This window comes from Catharus ustulatus, chromosome 31 (genome assembly GCF_009819885.2).
Source record: "Catharus ustulatus isolate bCatUst1 chromosome 31, bCatUst1.pri.v2, whole genome shotgun sequence".
Lineage (NCBI taxonomy): Eukaryota > Metazoa > Chordata > Aves > Passeriformes > Turdidae > Catharus > Catharus ustulatus.
In genome coordinates this window covers 2,276,730-2,295,551 of record NC_046251.1, presented here as the reverse complement: position 1 = coordinate 2,295,551, position 18,822 = coordinate 2,276,730, and the positions used below count along the sequence as shown (strand labels likewise).

Sequence of the window (18,822 nt, the reverse complement as noted above, 5' to 3'; positions counted from 1 at the left end):
GCCCCAGTTTGGACACTCTCCTCCCCACTCACCACAATCCAGCCCCAATTTGGAGGCTCTCCTCCCCACTGACCCCAATCCAGCCCCACTTTGGAGGTTCTCCTCCCCATTGACCCCACTCCAGACCCAGTTTGGACACTCTCCTCCCCACTGACCTCACTCCAGCCCCAGTTTGGACACTCTCCTCCCCACCTCTCTGGCCCCAGACTCACATGGCGATTTGAGCCGTCGTACTCGCAGCGCTCAATCTTGTCCAGGGTGGCATCAGAGAAATAAATCTTCTCAGCCTTATGGTCAATGGCCAACCCATTGGGCGTGCGGATGTCCTGGTCGATGATGATGAGGACGTTGGCACCGGACAGGGTGGCTCTCATGATGCTGGGGTGCTGCTCATTCCAGTTGGTCCAGAACATCAGGCTGGGATGGGAAGGACACACAACACCCTTGGAGTCCCAGCTCAGCCACATCCAGGCTGGCTCAGCCCATCCCTCCATGGCTGGGGGGCTTCCAGGGGATGCATGGGACATCACTCCCACGTAAAAAGAAGGGAAAGGGGTGAATGAAAATGCTGCAGCCAGCTGGGAAATGTGGGATGGGACAGAGAGTCTGGAGCTGCTTTGGGGTGCTGAAAGATTTGTGGGGAGGGGGTTACAGGGTCTTTCCTCCCTGGGGGTCCAATCATCTCTGTGCTGAGATCCAGAGCTTCCTCCCCACAATGTGGATCCCTGGGGTGGGGCTGGCTGGACTCTCACTGCCCACTCACTTCTGGCACTCATCCAGCACGAAGGCCCGGGGGTGGTCGTCCCCTGACATGGTGATCACGGTCTCCCTCTCGAAGGCCCCGACCCGGCTCTGGTCCACGGTGTGCCGGGTGATGGTGGAGGTGGTGTAGCTCGTCCAGTACAGCGTGTCCCAGCCACGGTGGTACGCCAGCCCCTCCACTGAGCCCACATCTGTGGGGACAGCAAAGGTCACACCCAGCCTGGAGCCCTGCAAGGCTGCAGCTCACCCTGCATGGTTGACCCTGACACTGAGACATTAAAGTTTTGCTTTTAATTACAGGCTAAAAATCCCTTGGAGGCTTTGGCTGCTGGGTGAGGATTTGGCAGGGCTGGGGGCTGTGCTCAGGCAAGAGCAGAGACCCCTGAGTTTCTATTGGAATGACCCTCCCTTGCAGGAAGGCTGAAGGATGCACACCTACAGTGCACCAAGGATTTGAATTTGGCTCTCAAACTCCACACCAGCCAGACCTTGCTCTGGGTCTGCAGCAGCCGTGCTGGGAAGGGGAGGGTTCCCCTCTGCCAGGGGACAGCTGAGGCCCTGGGGAACAAAGTGACAAGGCAAAGCCTGGTGGGGACCAGGGAGCCCTTCCCAGCTGGGAACTTGAACAGTGCACCCATCCTCCCCACCTCATTAACGCTGGCAAAGGGTTTAATGAGGCGGCTGTGAGAGCTGGGTTGTGCTCTCCCCTTCACTGTGAATTCCCTCATTAGCAGCACGTCCAAGGCCCTGACTCAGGGAGCTCCTGGAGCAGCAACCATGATTCTTTGAAGCTGCTGCAGGTGCCAATAAACCCAACCAAGTGTAAGGTGAGGCCTGGAGGTGAGGCCAGGGCTGGGCACCCCGAGGGTCAGGGCTTAGGGCGTTGCCTCAGGAGGGGAGTGTGAGCACAGAGCCGATCTCAACTTTGCTGCAGTGCCTGTTTCTAGAGCCTAAGCCTCTTGACACACTCTCTGTGCCAGAACAAGCTCTGCAAGCTGCTCCCAATGCCTGTGCCCACTTCCAGAGGCTCCTCAGAAACTTCACAGCTCACTGTACCCACCACCCCTCCAAACACCTCCAAACCCACCACAACCCCTTGGGCAAGAACAGAGGGAGTGCAGGAGGAGGTGAGGGAGAGAGAGATGAGTCTGAGGGCAGGCACAGAAGGGAGAAGCCCACACCACTCACTCTCCACGATGGTCTTGCGCCCCGTGCCGTCGTCGTTGATCTGCTGGATGTTGCCGAAGTGGATGTCGCTGTAGAAGATGCGGTTGCTGCCCTTGGAGCCGTAGCGGTAATCGAAGGCCAGGGCGATGACGTTCTTCATGTGCTCTGCATCCTCAAAGGGCTTGATGGGAGCGTTGAGGTTGTTCTCATCCGAGAGGTGGATGCTCTTGAGGATGGTGCGCTCCGAGTAGAGCAGGTACCCGTCGTAGTCCCGGCAGCTCACGCCGTCGTCCGACAGCATCCCGTGGGCGCAGGCGCACGTCCGCTGCCCGCCGCCGCGGAACAGGCACAGCTGCTGGCAGTCCCCGTTGTTCTGGGCACAGACGTTGGTGCCTGGTGGGGGGACAGGGAGGATTGGGTGAGGGACTGGGCAGGACGCCTCAGTCCAGACCCTGCCTGCTCACAGACCTGGCAGCACATCCCTTGCATCTCCAGCCCTCCCCAGATCCAAACACCTCTGCTCTCCCTGGGGCTCCGTCCAAAGATGGAGCCACTCAGATTTTCTGAGGTTAGGGCACCCATCAGGTCCCAGGGGCTCCCAGGGAGTTCAGCCCATCAGTGAAAGGAGGGTTAAATCCACGGTTTGGACTCTTTGGTGTGGCAGGAGACCTGCGAGTCCTTCCCTGCCGTGTGCACACACAAATCCGCTCAGCCGCTTTCAGCGCTCGGCACTCCCGGAGGAAGGAACAGGTTTGAACCACGACACAACACAGCTCCAGTGTTTGCTTCTGTCCCTTTTCCCCACATGAGGGGTTGCCCCCCATGCTCAGACCCACCCTTCTGCCGGGCCCGGTTGAAGACTTTGATGTCCTTGAGCTGGACGCCGATCCCAGTCCGCAGGGACACCGACTCGGTGGCATTGTCCTTGTTGCCTCTTTTGATGGAGCCGTTGGCGTGAGTCCTGAAGGAGAACAGAGTCACCAAGCAACCAGCACAGGACCCTTCCCCACCTCACCATAACACCCACCAGCTCCTCCACACAGCCCCCAGCCCCCCTGGCACCGCACCTATCACTCCAGTAAATGTATTCCTCGAAGACCGACACGGAGAACATGTCCATGTTGTTGCTGGACAGGACAACCTCGCGGTTCTCGCCCGTCTCCAGGTCGATCCGTTCGATCTTGTCTGTCCTGGCATCACACCAGTACAGCTTCCCATCCTGTGGGGATGAGAGAACATCCCAGGTGGCATCAGGACAGCACTGCCCTCTGCTCCTCTGGCAGGACGTCCTGTGGTTCTGACCACCCTGGAGACTCTGGAGCCTCGAGGACATGGCCACAGGGACCCTTAGGATTGGTGCCACCCTCCCAGATGCCAATTGTACCTCGTAGTCCACAGAAATCCCGTTGGGCCAACTGATGCTGACGTTGACCAGCACCATCCGCTCGGTGCCGTCCAGGCGTGAGCGCTCGATGCGGGGGTACTGCCCCCACTCCGTCCAGAACAGGTACCTGAGGGGACAGCAGGGATGTCACCACAGGTTCATCACCAGGAGCAACATTGACTCTTTGAATAAAGGACAGACAACACTCCTTTCATCCCCCCACACTGGGGCCTCAGTCCAGACCCTGCCTGCTCACAGACCTGGCAGCACATCCCCTGCATCTCCATCCCTCCCCAGATCCAAACACCTCTGCTCTCCCTGGGGCTCTCTCCAAAGATGGAGCCACTCTGAGGAGGCTCCACTCAGATTTTCTGAGATTAGGGCACCCATCAGGTCCCATGGGCTCCCAGGGAGTTCAGTCCATCAGTGAAAGGAGGCTTAAATCCAGGGTTTGGACTCTTTGGTGTGGCAGGAGACCTGCGAGTCCTTCCCTGCTGTGTGTACACACACAGCTCTGCCAGGAGGTGCAGGAGTCTCACCCTGTGCCCACCCTGGAGGTGATGCCCCCCTCTGGGTCAGTGTCTCACCCCTTCTCTGGATGGACTGTGATGGCCCGTGGCTTGTCCAGCCCCTGGGAGATGACCACGTAGCGGAAGGACCCGTTCAGCCTGGCCACCTCGATGACATCAAAGCCCTGGTCCGTCCAGTAGATGTTTCCTGCAAGAGGGGATGGTGAACCTCCACACCTCACTGTCCCCACTGCCCCCAGCTCCAGAGCCCCATGGATTCCCACCAGCAATCCAGTCCACAGCGATGCCCTCCACACGGCCAATGCCGTTGGTCACCACGTCCTCACGCCACGTCTGGTCCCGCTTGGCTCGACTGATGGTGCTCAGCCCCATGTCCACCCAGTAAATCGTGTCATTCTCTGAGAAGGACAAGGAGGGGATGAGTCAGTGACCACCTCTGGTCACTCCAGAATGGTAAAAACCTGCACCTCAGGGCCCCAAAATCCTCCCTCACCCGGTGCTGCCCAGAGGGAGTTACAGGGCAAAGTGCCACCAAAGGGGGGTCTGGTGATGATCCCCTCATGCTCCCCATCCCCTGTCCTGTTCCCAGCCCCCCATCCCATTCCCAGCCCTGCATCACCTGCATGGAAGTCGATTCCCACAGCCAGAGAGGTCCCTGACACCGGTACGAGAGCATCTGACTTGTCATTGGGGTCCAGGGGAATGCCCCGGATCCCCTCGTGCACCGAGTACAGGAGGAAGGAGCCAACACCTGCAACACAGGTGCAGGGACAGTCAGACACATCCCAAAACCCACAGGCTGTCCCTCAACCATGGAAAACTGAGACAGGGGAGCAGCATGAGCCTGGCAGGGTTCCACAGACCCAGCACAGACCTCCCTGGGGGCTGCAACCCCTGGCACAGCCCGTTCCAGGGTCCTGCCCCGTTCCAGGGGGCACAAGCAAAGCCCTTTCCCACCATCCACCACCCCCACCCCGCGCTGGCAAAGGCTCTGTGGCGCATCTGGGTCAGGGCAGCACTTGTTATTCAGCCCCTGCCCTGACCCAGATGGTGCAGAGCTCTGCCAACCCCCCCCAAAACCACCCGGAACACTTTGCACACAAACAGCCTTTGAGAGGCCCTGGCAGTGCCCGGGGGGACGGCGGGAACACGGTGGGGACGGGGGATCTGCAGAGATCTGTGCCTGGCCTGGCTCCCAGAGAGCCAAATCTGCTGCCCAAAACGGGGTCCCACCCCTCACTGGGGGTGTCCCACGGTGCTGTCCCACTCCCCCCCTCCAGTGACACCCTTGGTGGCCGTGCAGTGGTGGCCTTGGTGGCTCACATTCATCAGGGACAGCCCATGCAAGGGTCTTGCTGCCACCTCAGCCTGCAACCCCTCCAAGCCCCCCAGTGTCCCTCTGGTCCCCAGCAGTCCCCTGCAGTGACCTGGGATGCAGAGCAGTGGGGAGGAGTCCATGAACAGCCACAGTGAGGGGTCACCAGCTGGAGTGACCAAGGGCATGGCCAAAGTGGCAACAGGGTCTCACTGCACCGAGGGGTGGCTCAGGGAGGGGACAGGGACAGCACAACCTTCACAGGCTGGCTCAGGGAGGGGACAGGGACAGCACAACCTTCACAGGCTGGCTCAGGGAGGGGACAGGGACAGCACAACCTTCACAGGTTGGTTCAGGGAGGGGACAGGGACAAGCACACACCTTCACAGGTTGGCTCAGGGAGGGGACAGGGACATGAACACACCTTCACAGGCTGGTTCAGGGAGGGGACAGGGACAGCACACACCTTCACAGGCTGGCTCAGAGAGGGGACAGGGAGAAGCACACACCTTCACAGGCCGGTTCAGGGAGGGGACAGGGACAAACACACACCTTCATAGGTTGGCTCAGGGAGGGGACAGGGACACGAACACACCTTCACAGGCTGGTTCAGGGAGGGGACAGGGACAAACACACACCTTCACAGGACTGCTGCCCGCTCTTGAGGCTGTAGCCTGCGGTGCACATGCAGGAGCGGGAGGTCTCCGAGGTGGGCAGGCACAGCTGTGAGCAGTCCCCGTTGTTTTGGCTGCAGGGGTTGGTCCCAGCTGTGGCAGAGAAAAGGGGGTGAGAGGCTGTGGGGGGTCCAGGGTGCACCCAGCCAGGACAGCACCTGCATGAGGTGTTGGTGCCCTGCCCCAGCCAGCACAGACTTGGTAGGGGCGAGGCTTCTGCCTGCTGTTAGGGATGGAGCCACCTGGCCACCACAAGCAGCTGCCCAGCCCCACAATGTCTGTGCCCCAGGACCCCAGACTGACCTTGCTGGATGCTCTCATCATACACCTTCATGTGCATCACCAGCGTGGTGCTGTTGCGCAGCACCGTCACCTCCGTCCCGTCCTTCTTGTTGCATGTGCCCATCCTCTCGGAGGCCTGGTCAGCCCACCACAGCTTGTCCCCTGTGGGGAGAAGCAGGAGCATATGGCATGGGCAGGAGAGTTTGGGAAGGGCCAGGAGACAGGGAAGGGTGTTCTCCTTTGGCAGCCCTCACCCATGATGGCCAGGGCGGTGGCCTTGCTCAGCTGGCTCCGCACGGACTCGATCACCTCCAGGTTGCTGCCATCCAGGTCACACCTGTTGATGGTGCCATTGCCAGAGCTGATCCAGTACAGTTTGCTCTCTGGGTAGTCAATGGCCAGGCCTGCAAAGGACAGGAATGTCACCAAGCTGGTGGCACACAGGGACCATCACAGAGCAGGAGGTGGGATGGGATGGGATGGGATGGGATGGGATGGGATGGGATGGGATGGGATGGGATGGGATGGGATGGGATGGGATGGGATGGGATGGGATGGGATGGGATGGGATGGGATGGAGAGAGCAGGCAGATAAGGTCATGGTGACCCAGCACAGGACAGCTGCCACCCCCCAAGGAGCCAGAGTGGGGACTTGAGGCTCTGCAAGACAGCAAGGTCAAGTGGGGGATCCCAGGGGCCATGGAGGGGTCCATACCAACAGGTCCCTTCTGGTTGGTAAAGAGGAGTGTCTGGTTGCTGCCATCCATGTTGGCCACACTGATGTTGTCCCCATCTGTCCAGTACAGCTTCCTGCAAGGTGAGGGGACAATGGCTGAGGGCCCATGGTGCCAGCAGCGCCCTGCACCCTCCCAGCCTTGCAGAGCCCCTCACCTGCTCGTGGCACAGGCTGGGCAGCCCCACACCCCCTTGTCCCACCCCCACGAGGAGGCTTGGGGGTTGCCAAAGCCCCATGCACACCTGGATTGTCACACACTGGTGGATACACACTTATCACAGCCCCTTGCCCTTTGCCCATGGACACACAGCACAACCCCATCTCCTGTGACACTGCTCCCACACGCTGACACACAGGGACAGCCCCCATTCTGTCCCTCACCACACATGTGCACCATCACACACACACACACACACACATACCTGTGCCTGCACACACACCTTCCATCAGCACCACGTCCCACCAGACTCACCCCCGGAGCGGGTGCACCACCAGGCAGTGAGGCTTGTCCAGCCCCTGGATCACGGCGTTCTTGAAGGAACCATCCAGCCTGGCCACGTTGATCTGCTTCTTGTTGGCATCGTAGCTGGTCCAGAAGAGGTTTCTGGAAACCCAATCCACGGAGAGGCCGTGAGCATTGGGCAGGTCTGTAAGGGAACAGAGACAGGAGCTCATCAGCTGTGAGGACGGGGTTGGGACAATGCTCAGATGAAGAGGAAGGGTTGATTTCAGCCAACTGGGGGCCCCAATTTTGGGAGTGCTGGTCCTCCACACCAACCTGCAGAGACGACAGTCTCCACACCAGTGCCGTTGATAAAGGCTCTCTTGATGGTCTGGGTGCGCACATCTGACCAGTAAATGCGCTGCTCCAACGCGTCGTAGTCCACCACGGTGACATTGTCGATGTCGGGCACGGTGAAGGAGATGATGTAGTTGTAGTAGGGGTTGTCGATGTCCACGCCCCGGATCTCCATCTGCCGCGCGTACAGCAGGAACTTCTTAAACTCTGGGAGGAGAAGGGCAGCGGTGGGATCTCTGCTCTGGAGCACCCACTCATCCCTCCCATCTCCCCAGGCAGACCCCTACCATAGCAGGTGGTGTTGTCCTTGTCCAGCTTCATGAGGTGGGGGCAGGCACAGGACAAGGTGCGGTTGTAGTTGATGAGGCACAGGTGGGAACATGGCCCTTTGCCCCCGTTGGCTTCGCAGGGATTAGGAGCTGCAAAGGGGACAGGACTCAGCGACATCCCAGCCCTTGGGGACACCCACCTAGGAAACCCCAAGAGCTTCAGCCCCCCCAGACCCTGCCTGTCCCATCCAAGCATCACCCTCATCACCTCATGGGGCAAAGGGGCAGCCACAGGGATGAGAGCAGCATCCACCTGCTGCTCCAAGCAGGTGTGGGCACAGACTGAGTGCCAGTGCCACCCCCCATGGTCCCCCCACCCCGTCCCCCCACCTGCACTCCCCCAGCCTCACCCAGGGGCTGCCGGGAGGGGTGATACACCTGCAGGTCAAAGGGCTGCGTGTTGGTTCTCTGCACCACGGTCACGTTGTGCCCAGTCCACTTGTTGGCCTTGGCCAAGGTGTTGGTGCGCCAGTCGGTCCAGTACACCTCCCCACCATAGAGGGTGACAGCAAAGGGGTGGGACAGGTACTCGTGTCCCCGCAGCACCTCGATGTGCCCTGTCCCATCATACAGGGCTGAGTAGATGGCATCAGACCTGTGCCAGGGGAGATGAGGGTGAGGGAGGTGAAGAGGGGACACCACGGGGTCTTTAACCCAACAGCAACAACCAGCAGGGTCAGCAGTTGTGGGATGGCTGCTGATTTACACCAGGGATCCACAGAGCAGAAAACCCAGAGTAAGGGCTGGCATGTGCCAAACAGACCCCACAGTGCGAAGGTTTCTCACTCCCAGCCCAGCTCAGCTCTGGAGCGAGGGGAAGATCCAGACTGGGAGGGACAGAGATGGGGACACAGAGAGAGGTGTCCTGGCCCTACCTGGCATCAATCCAGAGGATCCTCTTCTCCAGATAGTCGACAGTGAGCCCATTGGGCCACCCCCCCGAGCCTGTCTCCTTGTGGATGGTGCGCCGGCCCTCGCCGCTCATGGAGGCGGCCTCGATGCGGGGCAGGCTGGCATCCCAGTCCGTCCAGAACAGGATCCTGCCAGGAGGGACTGTGAGCAAGGACAGGAGCCCGTGGCCTCATCCCCCCACAAGATCCCCCAGGATGATCCCTGTGAGCACTGTCCCCTCCTGCCTCACCCGTAGCGAGGGTCCAGGGCGATGGCGCGGGGGTGCTCGATGTCCCCGGCCAGCAGCGTGGTGCGCATGGTGCCATCCAGCTTGGCCACCTCGATCTGGTCCAGGTTGCTCTCCACCCAGTAGATATTGCCAGCGATCCAGTCCACAGCCAGCCCCTCAGGGGTGGCCAGGCCGTACTGTATGACCACCTCAAAGCTGGTCAGGGCTGTGGGGCACGAAATGAAGGATCAGGATGGTGTCCCTTCCTCAGCCCACCTAGTACCACCATCCTCAACAGTTTCCACCAGCTCAGTTGGGGTTGATTGACGAGGGACATGTCAGGGCCTGAACCATCCCTGACCATGGCCCAAATCCCAAAGGGCTCAGCACCCCCTATCCATGCTCCAAACCCCAAAGGGCTCAGCCTCCATCTACATAGTCCAGACCCCAAAGGGCTCAGCCCCCATCCATTGCCCAGACCCCAAAGGGCTCAGCCCCCATCCATTGCCCAGACCCCAAAGGGCTCAGCCCCCATCCATGACCCAGACCCCAAAGGGCTCAGTATCCATCCACAACCCAGGCCCCAAAAGGCTCAGCCCCCCATCCCCAGTCCTGGCTCCTGTGGGAGCAGCATTGATGGGGAGGGTGTCCTCTCTGTGCCCAGCTGCTGGGCTGCAATTACCAGCAGGGAAGTGCTGGGAATGCTAATTAACTCCTGCATAATGAGAGCAGAACAGAATCACTATCAGGGCTGTGGGCTTCAGCTGCTGCATCACCGTGGGGTGCCACGGAATCACTGACCCCAGACCTGCACCCCTGCTTTCCCTCCCATCAGCCCTCCCACCCCCAGGCTGCTCACCCCCGTTCTCCAGAAGCTTTCCCCTGTAGATCTTGTCCTCCACCACATCTGTCCAGTACAGGGAGCTCTGGTTGAGGTGGAAGTCCAGGGCGATGGTGTTGCGCAGCCCGGGCACCAGGACGCTGTAATCCCCTCGGTGCAGGTCGATGCGCCGGATCTCGTGGCGGTTGGAGAAGATGATGAACGGCTTGAAGGGGTCTGGGGGCAGCAGGGCAGGGTCAGAGGGGCAGGAACAAGGCAGGGGACAGTGCATCCAGCCACAGCTACACTGTCAGCACACAGATCCCACCAGCACCCAGCACAACCCCCAGCTCCACAAGAGGACAAACCCCCCTGAGGCAGCTGGGGGGCTGCTACCAGTCCCTGGTGCCCCCCAAAACTCACCCAGGCTGCGGCAGCTCTCGCCGTCGGGCTCCAGCATCCATCCCTCGTAGCAGGAGCACTTGACATTGTACTTGTCCTGCTCACACTTCTGGCTGCACTTGAGGTGCTTGGCACAGTAGCTCTGGATCTGGCAGGTCTTGTTGTCAGCACCCAGCTCCATGCCCAGGGGACAGGAGCACACGATGCCCTCACCAGGAGCCACTGTGCAGTTGTGGCTGCAGCCGCCGTTGTTGAGGGAACACTGATCTGTGAGGACATGACGTGCTTGTCACCTCCTTGTCCCTCTCCTGGGTCATCCCGTGTCCCCATGCCCGGCCCCGCGCTCACCGCACAGCTCGCCCTCGTCGGAGCCGTTGCCGCAGTCGTCGGAGCCGTCGCAGAGCTTCTCGGGGGGCAGGCAGATGGAGGTGTTGTTGGCACAGGTGTGCGAGGGGGGTTTGCACACCAGGGACTCACAGTTCTCCTCGTCAGAGTTGTCCTCGCAGTCGCTGTCCCCGTCACAGACCCAGGCTTTGCTGATGCACCGGGCTGATGGGGAGGGGGCAGAGCAGAACCAGAAGGGATGTTACTCCAGGTATTTCCAGATGTTATCCCATGCACAGGGGGCATGGGGGTGTTTGGGGCTCCCCAAAAGTTGGACCAGATCTGGCCCACACAGGGAAGGGCCTGGGGGAAGCACATGGAGCACTGGGGACTCGGAGGGTCAGCCCCAGAACTGGTGTCCCTCCACCCTTGTCCCCAACCCATCAAAGTGTGTCCCAGTCCCTTCCTCAGAGAAGGGGAGAAGGGATCTGACACCATCCATGAGGATCATGGTTCACGGGTTGGCTGCTTGTGTTTCCCCATTATCCCAACACCAAGGAGAGTCCAGTACCCCCAGATGGGATCCCCTGCCCCCCTGCTCTCACCTGAGTCCTTGCAGCCAAATTTGACGTTGGGGTCGCAGACGTGGGTGACCCCCTCGCAGTTTTTCTCGTCGCTGGAGTCCATGCAGTCCGTGTCACCGTCACAGCGCCAGCGCATGGGGATGCACAGCCCGTCCAGCCGGCACTGGAACTCGTCCGTGTGGCAGCCCCCGGGCGGGCGCGTGGCTGTGGGGAGGGCACTGCTCACTGCCTGCATCCCATGGAGCTGGAGAGCTCCAGGACTGGGCAGGGACCAGCACTCAACCAGTAGGAAAACTGCTGGAGGCACCCAGAGGCATCTGGGCACTGAGTGTGGGCAGAGAAGGCTGCAGAATTCCCTGCCAAGAAGCAGAGCAGCTCTGCCCAGGGCAGGTTTTGGCTCTTTGGGGGTCCCTCCTGGGTGCTGGGGCTCACCCTGGTTGGTGCAGTTGGCGTGGGTCTCGTCGCTGTAGTCACCACAGTCGTTGTCCCCGTCACAGGTCCAGTGCACGGGGATGCAGCGCCCGCTGTTGCACTTGAACTGGTTGCTGGAGCAGGAGTGGCTGCAGCCGGCCTCGTCACTGTTGTCCCCACAGTCGTTGTCTGGAAAGGGAAAGGGGGCGGGCAGGGGGTCAGCAGGTGCCCGGCCAGGAGGGGGCTGGCAGGAGGGAGGACAGCAGAGACCCCTCGCCGGGGGAAGCGGGGAACGACAGGGACCGGACAGGCCACGCCGGCGGACGGGACGTGGGGTGACAGCAGCCCCTCTCCACCATGGGCTGGAGACCCCCGGCCCTCCCACCCCACAGCACCAGCAGCACACAGAGAAAATGAAACACAGAAACTGCATAGATCAGCCATGAACCTGGGGGGCCCTGGGCGCCCAGCACCACAGGGGGCTCCACGCTGGGGAACAGGCGCTCCTTTGAGGGTGCACCCATGGGGAGGGGGACTGGGGCAGCCAATTAGGGGGGTTGGATTGTCTGGAGGAAAACCCCACGCCTGCTGTGAGGAGGTTTGGTCTGAGGGTACCTGGACACTGGTAATGAAGCCCCTCTGCCTGCCTGGCAAGGGGACCCTGGCCTGGGGACCTTCACAGGGCTCCACTGTGGATGCCCCACCTGAGACTGGTCAAGGGGATTCGCTTCCTGGTGCCTCGGGATGGGCACAAGGATGATGGCACTGATGGGGATAATGGCACTGTGGGGACAGTGGCACTGTGGGGGCAGTGGCACTGATGTGGGTGATAGCACTAATAGGGACAACAACACTGATAGGGACAATGGTACTGATGGAGACAATGGTACTGATGGGGATGATGGCACTAATAGGGACAGTGGCACTGATGGGGACAGTGGCACTGATGGGGATGATGGCACTAATAGGGACAATGACAATGATAGGGACAGTGGCACTGATGGAGATAATGGCACTGATGAAGACAATGGTACTGACAGGGACGATGGCACTGATGGGAACAGTGGCACTGATGGGGACAATGGCACTGCCAGCTGCCACATGGCCTCTCCAGCATCTCAGCTCCTGCTCCTGCAACCCTTGACCTCTCCAGGCTCCCACCAAGAGGAGCATCCCAAGTGGCTCTGCTCAGTGAGCTGGCAGGAACAGTGACTCCCTGGCACCTGGTACATCCCTCCTGCTGCTGGGGAGCTGGGGGACATTGCCAGAGACACAGGGGACATTGCCAGAGACACAGAGGGCATTGCCACAGAAGAGGAGGCCATCAGGGGCATTGCCAGAGGCACAAGGGGGCACTTCCAGAGATGAGGAGGGCATCACTAGAGGCAGCAGGGGCACTGCCAGAGGCACAGGGGGCATTGCCAGAGAGGATGGGGGGCATTGCCAGTGTCCAGAGCAGCAGCCCCTGGGGCTTGCAGCCCTCTGGAGGGACAGGGCTGGGGGCTGGGGGGGCCAGGTGGGGTTTCTGGTGCATGTTGATCTATGCACTAACCGGTAGGCTTTGGACAGTTCTTTTCGTCAGAGCCATCCCCACAATCTTTTTCTGAAACACAGAACCACCAGACAGGAGCGTGGGCACGGTGACAAACACAACACAGCACGGTGACAAACATGGCACACGCACAGCGGGCGGCACAGAGACACTGGGACACGGACACACGGACACACGGACACACAGAGGCACCAGGCAGCCTGGGAGGCGAGACCAGAGCAGGGGAGGGTGCAGAGGGAGTGGGGGGCAGTCAGGGTGGGAGCACCCTCGTGGTGCTGCAGCTCCTGCCACGGGCACCTGGCGAGGCCCAGGGTGGCACCAGGGGCTCCATGCCACGGCCTGGCTGCCACAGTGGGGGATTCCAGAAGGAATCATCCCCTGGCAATGCCAGTTCCAAAGGAGCTCAGGAAGACTCCAGGGAGAGTCCTGCACCCACAGCTCTGCTCAGCCAGGCACCAGTGTCTCGCCTGCTCTGAAGACACTAATTATTCCTAACAAGGCAGAGCGGCTCAAAGACTGAAATAAACTTGTGGGAAAGGAAAACAACCTTGGGGCAAACCCTCTGTCCCAGGCCTGGCCCTGGAAAGATCCAAGGGCCAATGGGAGCTGGCTGGGAGAGTTCTCCTGCCTGTCCTGGGGCTGCAGGACCTGGCTCAGCCCCACCAGCAGCTCTGGCCATGCCACGTTTGGTTTCAGCACCAGAACAGAGTTTTGGAAACCTTTGCAAAGGATGTCAAGGTCTGGAACAATCCCTGCCAGGTTATTCCTGCAGCTCTCCTTGACCCAGCACAGCCAAGGGAAATACTGGACTGGGGGCTGCAGGATGGGCTCAGCTTTGAGCCCCCTTGGGGCCTGGGCTCTGCCCTTCAGCACATGATGAGAACCGGCCCAAATTGCCAAAATGGGGTCCCTGCCAGGCTGCACCCCCGCCTCAGGTCTCGCCATCCCCTCGGGAGCCCCACGGGGCCGGGTCCTCACCGTTGTCACAGCGCCAGTTGATGTTGATGCAGCGCCCGTTGTTGCAGGTGAATTGTGTCAGGGGGAAGCAGGTCGGGTAAGCTGAGGAGGAGGAGGCAGAGGCACTGTCAGCATGGGGGACACCTCGTGTGCACCCCACCCTGTGCTCCCAGTGCTCCCAGTGCTCCCAGTGTTTCCAGTCCCAGCTCACCACACGAGGCAGACTCGTCAGAGCGGTCCCCACAATCATCGTCCAGGTCACACGTCCACGAGATGGGGATGCAGCGGCCGCTGGCGCAGGAGAACTGGTTGGGAGAGCAGGTCCGCGCTGGCCAGGAGGGACAGATGGAGTGTTAATGACCCCCAGGCCTTGTTTTGCCAGGGAAAGGTGGGGAACAACCCCCTGGGTTCCTGCAAGGCCCAGGTGCACAGCCAAGGTGCAGGCACATGTGAGATCCCAAAACCTCAGGCAGTGGCTCAGCACAGGCTCTTTTGGGACCTCCTGAGGACAAGGCAGGGTCCTCACCTGAGCAGGTGGAGTTGGACTCATCCTCATTGTTCCCACAATCGTTGTCCCCGTCGCAGAGCCAGCGGTTGGGGATGCAGCGGTTGTTCTTGCACTTGAAGCGGTCCGAAGGGCAGGTGTGCTGGTCTGTGGGGGACAACCACACTCAGGACCTGCCCCTCATCCCACCCCATCCCTCCTCTATGTCCAACAAAGAGAAAAACTGGGACAGAAAAGGGCTGGACCCTCAAAAGTAGGATCAGAATCTCAATCAACCTTTTCCTCCTATACCTCCTAGAGTTGGAGAGGGAACAGAGGAGTCCTGGCTACCCAACCCTGCCCCAACCCTAACTGGGGGAGCCTCAGCCCAAATCCCACCACGCAGGAGGGGTCACGCACGGCAGAGCTCGGGGGCCTCGTCGCTGTTGTCCAGGCAGTCGTTGTCGCCGTCGCATTTCCAGCGCTCCTGGATGCAGCGGTTGTTCTTGCAGGCAAACTCCCCGGGCTGGCACTGCGGCGGGGGGATGTAGGATGGATTGGCTGCCAAGGGGAAAGCACAGGTAGGATTTTAACCAGGTGACCAAGTCCAGATTCCCACGGGGAATGAATCCACATGAGGGTCACAGGGCAGCCTACCCTGGCAGGTGACAGAGTCCGGCCCCAGGATCTGGTCCTCGGCACAGGCGCACTGGCGGCCGCGGGGGGTGGCCAGGCACAGGCTGCTGCAGCCCCCGTTGTTCACACGGCATTTGTTGGAGCCCACTGTGGACACAAAGGGGTGAGGAGATGGCACCTCAGTGCCTAGAGACCCCTGGGAGCCCCCAGCCTCTGGATTTCCTCAACAGCAGCCACAGGTAGAAGCCAGCTGGAGAGCCCAGGGCCATGGGGATGCAGAGCCTGATGGAATTAGGCTGGGAAAATAACACAAGGCTGGAAGGGCAGAGCATGAACAACAGGAAAAGAAAAACAAGGAGCATGGGGACAGCTAAAAGGAAACAAAAGGAGATGGGGGCAGCTCAGATCACCCTCCAAGCCAGCCCCTCGTGCCCTCTCACCTTGCTGCTGCTGCGCGTCGTACATGCGGATCTCGAAGATGGGCGGGCGCTCGTTGCGGAGCAGGCTCACGGCCTTGGAGGTCTGGTCCAGCCGGTAGATGCTGCCGCTGCGGTACTCGGTCCAGAACAGAAAATTGCTGTAGTGGCACAGCCCGAAGGCGTGGTTCAGCTCCGGGCCCTCATACACGATCTGTGGGTGTGGGGAGGCAGAGAGGATCGGTTAGCTGGGATGGGCGCTCAGGGCAGGGACAGGGACAGGGACACAGGGATGGGGACAGGGATGGGGACAGGGACACAGGGATGAGGACGGGAACAGGGACAGGGACAGGGATGGGGACAGGGACAGGGATGGGGACAGGGATGGGGACACAGGGATGGAGACACAGGGATGGGGACAGGGACAGGGACAGGGATGGGGACAAGGACAGGGACACAGGGATGGGGACAAGGACAGGGACAGGGATGGGGACAGGGATGGGGACACAGGGATGGGGACAGGGATGGAGATAGGGACAGGGACAGGGACAGGGACAGGGACAAGGACAGGGACACAGGGATGGGGACAGGGACACAGGGATGGGGACAGGGACACAGGGATGGAGACAGGGACAGGGACACAGGGATGGGGACAGGGACAGAGGGATGGGGACAAGGACAGGGACAGAGACAGGGACAGGGACAGGGACAGGGACAGGGACAGGGACATGGACAGGGACAGGTGTGGGAAATGGATTTGTAGAGGGCCTGACAGAAGGCTTATATAGTATGTACGTGTATATAAACTTGGAGTTAAGAAATGCTTGGAGACTTAGAAATGCTATGGAATAAGACAGATATTAGTGAGAGAGATATGGAGCTAAAAATAATATATTGGTGAGAGAGAAATGGAGTTAGAAGAAAGTTTTAAAGGATGGCTTTGAAAATAAGATTAGACACTTTGGAGAAATAGAACTATGCAAGATGTATCGTAACAGAACCCACGAGGGTGATTTTAGATGATTGGCTTTAAGGCATTTTACAGCATGATGTGACAAAAGCTAATAGGCTAAGAAATGCTTATAGTGTATTGTAATTAGCAAACAGTTGGCTTTTGATTGTGATGGTGAATTATAACATCTGTATTGTTTTACCCCTTACAAGACAGAAAATGGAATAAAAGTTTTGTAAAACGCCTCTCAGTTGCCCAATCTCTAGGTCAAAAAAGGGCAAAATCCGAAAGATAGAGATAGGGACAGGGACAGGGACAGGAAGGGGAGAGGACAGAGCCCATGGCTCAGCTGCCCCAGCACTGGGGGTGATCACTGTGCCAGGGCCACGGGACCCCCACTCACTTTCCGCTCGGTGCCATTGAGATAAACCATCTCAATGCGGTCGTAGAAAGCATCCACCCAGTACAGGATCTTGGCTGGGATGTCCAGGCTCAGCCCATTGGGCCACAGGACGGTCTTGGAGGTGATGAAGATGTTGCGGTTGGACCCATCCATCCAAGCCCTCTCGATCTTGCCCCTCTTGCTGTCCTTGGGATCCTCCTCCCAGTCCGTCCAGTACATCCACCTGCCAGAGACATTAAGCTGAGTCTTGGCCTGGCCACCACAGCTTGTGACAAGACCCAACCACGTCCCTGTGGCCCCACCAGGCAGCCCTGCCCACCCAGGCACCCGCACCCATTCAGGGGATCCACCACGATGGCGCGGGGATGCGTCATCTTCCCCTCGATCAGCGTCTTCCTGGTCTGGGCGGCCTTTTCCAGCCGTGCCACACTGATGGTCTTCTTGGGGCCGTCATCTGTCCAGTACAGGTTGTTCCCCATCCAGTCCACAGCGATCCCCTCCACATTGTGGATGCCTTTGGGGGAAAAGCAGAGAGGGTTTGTCACCAGCTGGGAGGCAAAAAGTGGAAGCAACAGCCCCAAAAACGGTGCCCAAACCCCAAACTGATGGGGATGATGGATGTGCACAGATCAGGCCCTGTGACCACGCACCATCCTTCAGGATGGTCTCCCTCTCCGTGCCATCGATCTTCTGGCGCCCGATGAGGTAGCTGGTGGTGTCAGCAAAGTAGATGAAGCCAGTCTCGGCATGGAAGTCCAGGGCACGGGGGTTCATGAGGTTCTCGATGGGGATCATGTGCTCATCCGGCACCTTGGCACCCATGTCCATGCCACGGATGATGCCGGGACGTCCCTTCCCATACACCAGGAACAGCTCGTGCTCGGGCTCTGTGGAGAGACAGGGACAGCCGTGGCCACCAGCAGGGCTGGGGCAGTGCCACGGGGGTGGCACTGAGGCTGTTGTGGGGTCACAGAGAACACAGAGCCTGTGGCTCCAGCCCCTCGTCCCCCATTTCCCCCAGGAAGGCCAGCACTCACTTTTGCAGGATTTCCCGTCGCTGCCCAGGCTGAACCCGGAGCGGCAGCGGCAGGTCCGGCTCTTGTGGCTGTTCCCCAGCAGGCAGATGTCAGAGCAGCCTCCCGGCTTCCCAAACTGATCCGGCTCGCAGGCGTGGCTCCTCACTGCAACACAGAGCGGGGCTGCAGCAGCCAGGGGCACAGAGGGACACAGGGGGGGGACGTGGGGATGCCCTCATGGGTCCTCCCTGGGCTTTAGGGGGGCTGAGCACAGCACAGGACAGTACAGAGATAAGAAAGGACTTTCCCATGGGAAGGATCCCTGGGGAGAAGCCAGCATGTCCCAGCACACCACCACAGCCACACAGCCACACTGCCCCATCCTGCTGTGCCAGCGGGACAAGTCCAGGGAGCAGGGACAGGCAGCACCACCCGGAGAGCCCCTTAATCACACTCCTTCTTCTCCACTCAGAAATCTCCTGATTAATTTTATATTCTGGAAAATGCCGAGTAGGCTGCAGACACTAAGAGGATTTTAAAGGAGTAAATTGATTAACTGCAGGAAGGTGCTGGGGGTGGAGCAGGCAGGCAGGGATGGATGCAGGGAGGGGTTGGTGCAGCACTGGAGCCTTTCAAGTCCCTGGAAATCCCTCGGTGCTGGGGAGCATGGGGGTGAACATGCTGGGAGTGGGGACAGAGAGTAAGAGGGACTATTAATATTTTAAGATGTCACATCTGCTCCCACATCTCTGTACTGTGCATGATCC

At 59.9% G+C, this 18,822-nt stretch overlaps 1 protein-coding gene across 4 annotated transcripts in view; it reads right to left on the bottom strand.

Annotated features, from left to right (window-relative positions):
• LRP1 (LDL receptor related protein 1) overlaps window positions 1–18,822 on the bottom strand; it is an 82,247-nt gene that overhangs the window by 25,861 nt on the left and 37,564 nt on the right. For 3 of the 4 annotated variants that reach the window (XM_033083159.2, XM_033083160.2, XM_042780078.1), the window contains 35 exons: window positions 18,077–18,220; window positions 17,690–17,926; window positions 17,373–17,553; window positions 17,040–17,262; window positions 15,709–15,898; window positions 15,290–15,415; window positions 15,053–15,193; window positions 14,675–14,800; window positions 14,360–14,476; window positions 14,170–14,250; window positions 13,192–13,242; window positions 11,661–11,828; window positions 11,250–11,432; window positions 10,669–10,869; window positions 10,342–10,587; window positions 9,958–10,155; window positions 9,120–9,324; window positions 8,854–9,018; window positions 8,329–8,573; window positions 7,937–8,068; window positions 7,629–7,856; window positions 7,323–7,497; window positions 6,830–6,924; window positions 6,369–6,518; window positions 6,136–6,276; window positions 5,797–5,925; window positions 4,463–4,594; window positions 4,107–4,241; window positions 3,901–4,030; window positions 3,314–3,440; window positions 2,997–3,148; window positions 2,766–2,890; window positions 1,951–2,322; window positions 764–953; window positions 213–417 (listed from right to left, as the gene is read on the bottom strand). In XM_033083159.2, the coding sequence (XP_032939050.1) occupies window positions 213–417; window positions 764–953; window positions 1,951–2,322; window positions 2,766–2,890; window positions 2,997–3,148; window positions 3,314–3,440; window positions 3,901–4,030; window positions 4,107–4,241; window positions 4,463–4,594; window positions 5,797–5,925; window positions 6,136–6,276; window positions 6,369–6,518; window positions 6,830–6,924; window positions 7,323–7,497; window positions 7,629–7,856; window positions 7,937–8,068; window positions 8,329–8,573; window positions 8,854–9,018; window positions 9,120–9,324; window positions 9,958–10,155; window positions 10,342–10,587; window positions 10,669–10,869; window positions 11,250–11,432; window positions 11,661–11,828; window positions 13,192–13,242; window positions 14,170–14,250; window positions 14,360–14,476; window positions 14,675–14,800; window positions 15,053–15,193; window positions 15,290–15,415; window positions 15,709–15,898; window positions 17,040–17,262; window positions 17,373–17,553; window positions 17,690–17,926; window positions 18,077–18,220 (5,846 nt within the window). The remainder of the gene's footprint in view (window positions 1–212; window positions 418–763; window positions 954–1,950; window positions 2,323–2,765; window positions 2,891–2,996; window positions 3,149–3,313; window positions 3,441–3,900; window positions 4,031–4,106; window positions 4,242–4,462; window positions 4,595–5,796; window positions 5,926–6,135; window positions 6,277–6,368; window positions 6,519–6,829; window positions 6,925–7,322; window positions 7,498–7,628; window positions 7,857–7,936; window positions 8,069–8,328; window positions 8,574–8,853; window positions 9,019–9,119; window positions 9,325–9,957; window positions 10,156–10,341; window positions 10,588–10,668; window positions 10,870–11,249; window positions 11,433–11,660; window positions 11,829–13,191; window positions 13,243–14,169; window positions 14,251–14,359; window positions 14,477–14,674; window positions 14,801–15,052; window positions 15,194–15,289; window positions 15,416–15,708; window positions 15,899–17,039; window positions 17,263–17,372; window positions 17,554–17,689; window positions 17,927–18,076; window positions 18,221–18,822) is intronic. The other variant, XM_033083158.2, reaches the window with a different exon arrangement.